Source organism: Montipora capricornis, chromosome 8 (assembly GCF_036669925.1).
Source record: "Montipora capricornis isolate CH-2021 chromosome 8, ASM3666992v2, whole genome shotgun sequence".
NCBI classification, from domain to species: Eukaryota; Metazoa; Cnidaria; class Anthozoa; order Scleractinia; family Acroporidae; genus Montipora; species Montipora capricornis.
Genome location: NC_090890.1, coordinates 54,091,093 through 54,101,092, shown reverse-complemented (window position 1 = coordinate 54,101,092; position 10,000 = coordinate 54,091,093). Strand labels below are relative to the sequence as shown.

Below are 10,000 nucleotides of genomic sequence, written 5' to 3'. Positions count from 1 at the left end.
AGAAGGGGAGTGGGTCTATTCCTGTTTTCACGACACAATCTACTTTGCATGCATTTTTACAAAGAGTTAATCAAGAGTTCTTGGCTTGGCTTGAGGTGTGATGATTCCCTTGTTTGCATCGTCGATCGGTGATTCATTCGTTCTTTCCATTGTTTTAAACACGGTTTCGGTCGATAATTGAAAGGGTTTTTTTTTTAATAATCTCCGAATTGTAATTTCAGATTACGTGCGCATAATATACAACAATCGTTCGCGGTTTTATTTGACAGTCGTACCTTATCCATGCTTTCTAAATTAACGTCAGTGTTTGCTATTTTCCCATCCTCCGTGCATGCTGCTTTCAAGTTTTGCTCCTAAATATTGACACTTATAAACAACTTGGTTTCGTATATACAGCTTTACTCTGATTGGCTGTTCGTAATTGGATTTAAATTGGGCGGCATTTACAATGCACAGTTTTCGTGCAGGCGGTATTTCACAGCCCCCTTCCCCATTCTCAATGCAGCTTATGTCTCTCATGCCAACAATACCGCCAGCTACGCAGGTGAATTAAATTCACCTGGACTGACGATGAAGTCCAACTACTTTAAAAGTAACCAATGAATACACAATCAGTAAAACGGCCGAGGATCCAGTCCAGATTAGATGTAGTGATATTTTGGATCGCCTAAGAAAAAAGATAGATAATTCAACAGGCTTGGGAAAGGCTTTTCTTGACAAGAGAGAAGAAACCTCCAAACAGGGTCTTACCAACAAGCTGAAATCGATAAGGTTAAAGTGCAGACAAGCTGTTGATACAGGGAAACGGAGTGAACATGGACGGGTGGTGTTACTATACTATGAACATTGTGAAGGTATTTGGGGAGGATCCCCGGCAATTCAGCAACTTGCAGCTGGCCTTTAAAGTACAGATATTGGCAAATGGTGATGATCGAAGAGAAACGACCTCCTCAACAAACCCATCAGTCTCCTACACCTTTAGATGCCGATACTACTTCTGATACTTCGAGTCAGTAAGGTGATGTATCAAATGATGAGTCAGTAACTGAAGGAGAGTCGGCGAGTGTGACGCAAAGGCGAAATATGCTTAACAGAAGCTCAATAACTACAACAAGGGAAGTTAAAGGCTTATGCAAAAGGTCGAATCCGGAACCGGATCCTGAAATGGAACCGGATCCGGAACCGGAACCGGATACGGAATAAGAAGAAGAAATGTCGATAACATCCACTTGTTTTATTTCAGCTAAAAAAACTGAATGTTATATTACACACTTTAAAGTGCAAAATTGACCTTTTCAGTTATTGTTGTGACAGCAAAGTTCGTACCACTGGCGTCACTCCTTTTTTGAACGGCTCGAGTTATGAGAATGATTGACATTGAGACTCCTCCTTGTCCCTTGGTGTTCAGCATTATTTATTTCAAGAAGTAGGTAGAACAGGCTCCCAGTTATGGAAATGAAGATCAATTTTATTAGTTATAACAGGTACAGTAATTTGTTAAAAATGAAACTTAAAGTGCAGTGAAACTGCAAATGAGATAAAGTAAAGGTAAAGTCATTTTATTTAACGCTGGTAGTTCCTTCAGCTACGAGGCTGGTATCAATGGAAACCAAAGGGACGCCCCTTATCTCCCTCCCCCTGTCAGTGCTCCATTTTACAGGTATTTAAAGCTATAGCAAAACCGATCAGAGGAAAGTCGAAACAGACATTGAAGTCAGGGAACATCAAACTGGGGACCTCTTGCTCCGAAAACCGCACACTAACCAACTGAGCTACGTCTGCTCTACAACAAAAAGATTTCTATTTATAGCAGATATATTAACAAGTTTTGTAATGATAGCAGAACCAGCTGTTATTTATCCCACAACTAAGGTAGTGAGGGACGCAGGTCTTTCCTGATTAGATGTGAAAAGTGCGTTGTTTTTCTCTTTACAAAGAAGTTTACAAAGCAGTTCGGGCTGTCAAATGAACATAAGACCCATGCCTCTCAGCAACTTGATTGTAGAACTAACGACAGCTAGTTTTGCTAACTTTTACAGCAGGGGAATGTTCCTTTGAAAATGTATTTGCTATGGCCTAAAAATATTTATCTTAACAAGAAATGTTAAGCCTAGGTGGGGATTTTAGCTCGCTGCATGTCACATATGTTTGGAAATTTCAAGATTTTTTGACTACACAAGGTTTTATCTCAAGCCACTTGTGAACTGTTTGATTATTATTAAGCCTCATTTATACTAGAAAGTTTTCCTTGACAATTGTCCTTGTTCAAAGACTAGCACACCAGTTTTGGAACAAGGGCACTTGTCAGGGAGAACTTATTCAAAGAAAACTTTCTAGTATAAATGAGGCTTTAATGTTGTTCTTCATTGTTGATTTCTAGTATGGTATATCAGTTCAAGGATCAAAGTACTTTAGAATTTGTCTAACTTTCTTCCCCTCTGCTTCATTACTGTTTACTCCACATCTGTTGTTGGATAGTGCTGGAGTTTGAAATTGCCTGTCATAATTCGAAGACGTTTGTACTGTTTCCTCACTTGCACTTTCATTGTTAACTGCACAAAAATTGTGCAAGACAAAACGAGCATAAATTACATGTAGTAGGTAATGTATGTCAATGTCATTGCAAGTCAACCAAATCCTGCTTTTGGACGTCCAAAAGCACATTCAATTACAAAACGTGCACTGCAAAGCTTCTCCCTCAAGGATGTAAAAGAGAATCGAAAAACTGTAATAATGAAGTGTAAGTGTCTTTATCCGAGTGTTTGTAGGGTTTTTAAAATACATTTGACTTGAAGAAATATGTGATAACAAAGAGGCTAGAAATCAGCAGAAACTGGTCGGCACCATTATTGATCAGTGCTTTTAAGATGTGTAATTTGATATTAATTAACCAGCTGTTTAAATTTCTGACTGTCTAATGCCTTTTCCTTCAAAGACCTTTTTTTTTCTGGCCTCCCTTTCCCTCTATCCCCTCCTCCTCTCCGTCCTCCTTCCGTTCTTTCTCTCTTACATTTCTTTTATGTCATCTTTTCTGTTTCCAAATTGAGCAGGCAATGCCTTCTTTTTTTTTTTGTACAAAATAGATAATTGTAAAAGTTTGAGTTCCCTTCTCCTCCTTAATGCCATTGTTTCTGTTTTTTAGCATGATAACTTTCATTAGACTATCTTTTCTTCTTAATGCTGGTTCAGGAACCAGTTGTGTTCTCCATTCTATCATCTGAAACATAACAAAAGCAGAAACTTACCCCTTCCCCCCATCACATTACCCCGTTGCCAGCCACAAGTCCAACATACCCTTTCCCCTCCTAGTTAATACTTTTCTGAGCATCCACTTTATTAAAAAGTAAAAGCAATAGGTTATACATAATATAAAATAAAATAAAACTCACCTGCCGTCTGCACTGTGTAATTTTTCCACTTTTCAGTAGGTCATTCAATTTAGAATTTGCAAACATCCGGGCATCATAAACACTGCCTGGCCATTTGACAACGACTCGTGACATCCATGAAACAGTACTTTTGTCACAGCAAACTTGGACGTTAAGGGAATGGTAACCTTTCCTGTTGCTGTAGTCAGTCGGATTTTCTTGCGGTTGCCTTATTGCAATGTGTGTTCCGTCTATTGCGCCCAAAAATTGCGGTATAGGAAACGATTTTAAGAAATTGGTCAGGGCATCTTCTACTGCATTTCCGGGGATAGGAAGTGTCATGTAATTTGGACCCAGATGGAGAGTTACCGCCCTAGTTACGCTTCGTATGATTACGGAAACACAGGGCCGAGATAGTCCAAAAGAATTTGCTGTCTTCCTTAGCCGCCCTTCATCAGATAGGTAACACAGGGTCAACGCTACCTGTCTTTTCACCTCGGCCGGAAGTCGCGTGTTCGTAACTTTCCATTGGATGAAGGGGCTCAATTCATCACACAACTTGTAGAAATTCTCGTTGCGCATTCTGAAGTTTTCCTTCCATTCATCTGAAGACACAATGCCTCCCACAAAATTGTCCCACCAGACACGAGTTCTTCCAGGTCCAACCAGAAACATCGCTTTGATTTTTTCTGTATCGATCTGCCGTAGAGTACCGGCTGCGAAAAAGTTAGCATTTCACAAAGTCTCTGCCTATGGTTATGATGCGCTTCTCGATTTAAGTACAGCATAATTCCTGAAAGTTGAAATAGCGAACTCAAACCAGGAATCAAAATGGTGATGGCATATGCGAACGCAGCACTACGTGCGAGATTCACAATTTGGAATCGAACAATGCAAATTTCGCGCCAGAAGCTGTTGGGTTCAAATGTTACGGGCCTTTTTGCAATAAAGTGGTCGGAAGGAAGGTATCCAAGAAGAGATAACGCAGAATTTGAAGGCATTTCTTATATTTGCATCCGAATTGTCACATTTTCGCTACGTTGTTGTGTAGAATACTTGATCGTGATCTAAGCCGCTGAGAGTAAAGCACAAGTAGCGGGGGGAAAAATGGTCCCCATTCACTTCCCTTCATAGTATAGTGACAAGGTAAGAGGCGGAAGCCAGCGTCGAGACTTCGATCGACCAAAAACAAGCACAATTTTTTTTCGCGAAAATCGAATCCAGTCGTTAAATAAACACGCCAGGCTTGTGAAACATAAATTTTTCTAAACCATGAATCCACTGAAGCATCTCCAGGTAGCAACGCGAAGCCACCAGGCTCTGTGGAACTTGTAAGTTAACCTGCTAAAATGGCGGCCCAAAACCGTTGTCCTCGCAAAGTGTTCAATTCAAAATGGCACTGAACTCGGGACGCCTAATGACGAGTCCCAAAACTCACTGTCCCAATCGGGACTCTCCTCCCTCCAGGGGGACTCATTATACAATGAAGGAAGGTGAACAGGGACCATTTTTCCCGAAACTTCGTGCAAGTATTAAAGACAACAACAACTCACCACATGGTAAGTTTCATCGATTTTTACTTTTTTCTAGCAAATTTCCAGACCTAAACTTCGCCTCATATGTTCTCTATATTTACCTATGTGGAACACACAGTGAGCCTGCGTTACCTGTGAAATAAGTCCATTTTTGACTGTGCTGGGGAGCCCACCCATGCCATAACAACACTCTGATCTAATTCACTCTTGCAGTTACTTTAAATGCAACTGAGCCAGGAGGGAAGGGGCGTCTCTAAGGACGCCGTTGGGTCAGTCCTCCTTATTTGGATTAAACGGTCAGAGTTGTGATGAGTTAAAACAAAAGCTTTCGGCCTTCGGTCAAATCAGACGAGAGGTATTGTTAACCGGTGGGAATTTCAAGGGGCAGTACACAGTAAATTTAAGTTACGAGTCCAGAATAGGAGGTTCATGAAAATGCCTACTAGGCTACAGGTGTGTGTAATTTCAACTCCTAGATTGTTGATGGCTCGCCATAGCAATCCCTTCAAAAATCAACAGGTGGCAGCGCGGCTGAAATGTTATTGATTACTGGTTTCCAGTTCGAATTTTCAACATATCCCGAAATAAAAAGAGTTAAGTTATTTTTTAGGATTGCGAGTTCAATCTGGCTCTAGTTTATTTTCTCTGTTGAAATTATTATAATATTCCAATGACACCACTGTTGCTTCTGCTAACAGTATTCTACAGCCTAGATTCGACTAATTTGACGAAATAACAAAATTGCCGAGGTTCATAAGAATAATCCATCGTTTTCAACGAAAGAACATTCAAAGAATTATTAATCCGGTCCTGTGAATTAAACCTGGAATCTGTTCACGATTTGAAACTATCCTGTTTTCTTTGGGTTCATTGAATCCTGATGAGAACATCAACACTATTATTTATGGACAGTTTAAACTGATAACAAGATATTAATTGCTTTCCTTGCAAATTAATGACCACGAATCCGCTGGTAACAATGGTCGGGCAAGGCAAAAGTAATGACCCAATTTGCCAAAAGAAAATAAATAAATATACTTACAAGAAAGCGTCTATCAAGGATGTAGGTAAGTTAGGCAACTATTTCTTGGGGTGAATGAGGATAAAATTAAAAATTTAGAATCCAGTGTTCTGCAGGAAACCTGAAAGTCCAGGCCCCAGCTGTTCAAAAGGATAGCGCCCTCTGCCAGATAAATCACTATACATTGGATAGCGCAATTGGTTTCGCTATGACATCTACTGGATAGTGATTTATCAGGCGGATAGCGTTATCATTGTTTGAAGAACTGGGCCCCGGCCTCAGTTGTCCAAAAGATGGATAGCGCTCTCTGCCGGATAAGTCTCTCTTCAGTGAATAAGTCTTACCGATGAAAAATAAAGAGAGAAATCACGAAAACAGCAACCACCTAATCACTCAAAAGGATTGATATGAACAATGGCCACATCAAACGACAAAAAGATGTATGTAATTTACGTGTCTATGTTTAAGTCGATAAAAGCTACTATTCTTGAGGCTATTCGTTGCTTAGTGCAGATAGAAAACGTGACTGATTTATGATGCCTTGCTGGTCCCAAAGAGAAAGTGGCGGTCCCGCCAATTAATAAACCTCGCAAATCCAACAATAACAGATAAAGAAGGTCACACACTTACCATGCAATTAGTGAGCAATAGCCATGATAGCGTGATTATCGTAAGGCTTTGTCATTCTTGACTCATCCTGACCTCTGGTGGAGTTGATTCGATGGCGTTCCACTCAAACGACCCGAACTTTCGCCCGTTGCTACGTCACGTCACACTGGCATGAGGAGTGGGTCAAAAAACATAATTGGAAAGCAATACAGTTACCCCCCACTCCCCTCTTGAACTGAGCATTCAAATTGTGACTTTAATTTGGGCTACCTGTGATAAAACCGGGTGACATACTTATTTTCTTGGAAATGTTCATGACGTTGTTAGAGTTTTTGATAGGCTGGAAAACTCAAATAATACAGGAAGGATAAGTCAAAAATATATTGGGTATTTTCCAGTAAGGTGGGTGTGGAAAATAGGCCTATCGTGGGCGTGGAAGGAGGGGGTTGGGGGCATTCTTCTTGCATTTGGCCAAAAGCCGCAGCTGTCGGGGTGTGGACTCTGTGGTTGTGCATGAAATTTGAGGTCACTGTAGATATAATATTTGCAAACAAAACGATGCTCATCGATAGCTCATAATCAATCTTTCCTCGTTCGAATTCAGTGAAGAGAAAATTTCCCTCTAATACCCTCCGTTCATTCAATATGTTGAAGAAACGGGATATGAACTCTGCATGGATTGACAAGGAACTCGCGTTTCGTTAAAAGATTTTGATAAAATTGACAGCGCGCCTATGCATAAACTTTGTTATTTACTTATTACAGAAAGAGCACACAAATCCTGTAAACGTTTATAAGTAAAGCATTTTGCAAAAGTTCCAGTAGGTTCTTCACAGTTTTAATTATTTTGAAATTGTGCAAGCGCTTGATAGCCAACATTCAGCTTTATGTTGTTGTTCTGCCTCAGTGATCTCAGGTAGTTAAATGCCGCTTTCTCTTCATCCGTGGTTATATTCAGAACTGCGTACATATTCTTCAAACCATCTGATCTTGCTTTCTCCACGATACCAAGGGCATCTGCTCTGGCCTGAGCATTAATAACAGCAGCTTGTGCACTTGCGTTCTGCCCAATTTCCCTGGCCTCGTTGAAAATTTCGTTTTTGTGTTTCTCAGTTTCCTTACGAACAACCTGTGATGGACATAATAAAGGAAAAAAAAAAGTATAACCATGGGGTTCATTTCAATTATCCGCTGCAAGAGCCTAATTGCGGGCAGCTTTACTGAACAGATCCCAGTAGCTCAGCTGGATGAGCCTTGTGTGCAGCGTAATTGGGCGGTCATGGGTCTAGTCCCGTTCGAGCGTGAATTATTTTTAGGCTTCTGTGAAGGTGCTTCAAGCATGCTACGTACTTCACTGTGATGATAATTCTAAAAATACAATACAATACATACTTAATTAACCGCTCCTCACAGGGGCTTTTCATGGCCAATCTGAACACAACGAAAAGAAAGAACAGAACAACAACAACAGCTGCTAAGAATCTCAAGTTGACGGAGGCAAACCATTTGGCATTTTACAGGTGCAGCTGGGAAGTTGAACCAGGGACTACCAGGATCAAAGCGGGTCTTGAACTCGGGATCTCCGAATCTTAAGACAAGTGCCCTAACCACTGGGCCACACTGCCTCATTCCACATATGCATGTGCCCCATCTACTGTCTCATTCCACATGTGCAGTTCACGCATAAAGTACTGACAAAACAGCGTCTGCCGATTTTCCCCTTATATCCTTCTTTTGACAAGTCGGAGATCTTTAAAGGCAGAGGCTTCCCAGGTCGCACAGGCAACTCTCTAACTGGCTGATTCAGTGAGAACTTGTAAAAACAGTTTTTGCTTTCGCCGAACGTGGAGTTATTTACAGAGTTTCAAAATATTAAGAACACTCAAGAAGAGGCTATACTTTAAAATCTGTCAACCGATAACAATGCATATGTCCTGGTGATGCATTTAACATGGTCAAGAGAGTCTGCTATCTTCCTCTTTGTTGCCTTTTATTTTTCTATTTTAATATTTACGATAGCTTGTTTGCAGGATAACTTATTTCAATTATAACTTGTTTTTCTTATCGTATATCTAGTTTCTCCACATAATTAAAGTTTTCCGGAATTTTTTATCATTTAACCTTTCAACGAGTAATACTTCCTTACTTTCCGAAAACACATTAGCACAGCCTTTAGGATCGTTTCAAGAGATTTTTATTGCGCGGGATTTGATCGTTTTGGGACATTTGATTGTAGGAGAATTGGAAGTCGTCAAATATTTGTTACAGTAAGCCATTCTTGGCTTTTACGTTACGCCATAAAACAGACGATTGAGTTTTTATCTTCATTAAGCAAAAAATATACCTTCTTGCAAGTTTTCAGCTCGATAGTATACTTTTTTTTTTACGTAGAGCAGTTAAATTTCAGTTATCTTTTTTCTCCAGAGCGCGTGACATAGAGACATGCAATGAACATGAAAATATTGATTCACATCGTGCTTTTAAGCTCTGAACAACCAATATATCAAGACAAGTGTAAATGCGAATATTTACAACTTCAGCAGAGCAAAGATAGGTTTTCAGGTAGCCGAAGTAAATCCAGGTCTTTCCCGCTGTTTACCGGCCTCCAAGTTTGTGCACGTGTCCTTCTGAAGGACACCACCACGTGGTATCTCTATACGAAACTCTACATGGTACATTTTGCCGAATAATTCAAGTATATAACACACAAGCCTGAGATTTAAACATGTTGTTTCTTTATCACTCTTCTATGACGGATATTTCAACTTCTTGACTATGTTTTATGAATGGTGATCGATTTCATTTTAATTTTCCAAGGGTAAAACTATGTGCGTCAAAACAAGAATAAAGGCCGCAACAAAGATTTACCTAAAAAGCATATGAGGCGTCTCGGAGAAGCGGCACGGGACAGCGATCCAGCAGTTGTTGGAGGGAGGATGAAAACCGTTAAAAATTATACTAATGTTTGTTTTTGCCTCAACTGAAATCGTATAATTCCATCGATTTATTTGTAATTTTCACATGTTTGCATTACTCAGCGATGACCTCAACCAATCGAATTGCAATAATTTTTCAGTGATAAGGTAAAACGATACGGATAATGATCAGCTAGGCCCAAATGCAATGCACAGGGAAAGAGAATAAATGTTAAGAGCTGCTTTGAATCTCTTTAACACCCTGATTGTTATCAAAACTGAAAAAGTGTCAAAATATTATGTCAACTCGATCTCGTAGGGGAAGCGCAATCCTTTCACTCGAAGTTGAACCATTTCCAAGAGGATTGTTTTATGATACAGTGCCAAGACGAGACCACATTCGCGTTCTCACAGATGGACTAGAAGCAGCGTGGAATGGGTGGCTAATGCGAGGGAATTTTTGTAGATGCAAGTATCTCTTTTCCTCCGTAAGCCTCCACTGCGTACTAGCCAAATCGACTGTGAGAACAAGAATTATATATGGCCTATTCT

The 10,000-nt window shown here is 40.1% G+C and overlaps 1 protein-coding gene across 1 annotated transcript in view; it reads right to left on the bottom strand.

Moving 5' to 3' along the window:
- Nucleotides 1-7,092: 7,092 nt before the first annotated feature.
- The window catches only part of LOC138013544 (uncharacterized), a 12,726-nt gene continuing 9,818 nt past the window's right edge, over nucleotides 7,093-10,000 (bottom strand). Inside the window, exon 5 of the mRNA XM_068860646.1 lies at nucleotides 7,093-7,662. Coding sequence (XP_068716747.1) covers nucleotides 7,372-7,662 — 291 coding nt within the window. The 3' untranslated portion in view covers nucleotides 7,093-7,371. The remainder of the gene's footprint in view (nucleotides 7,663-10,000) is intronic.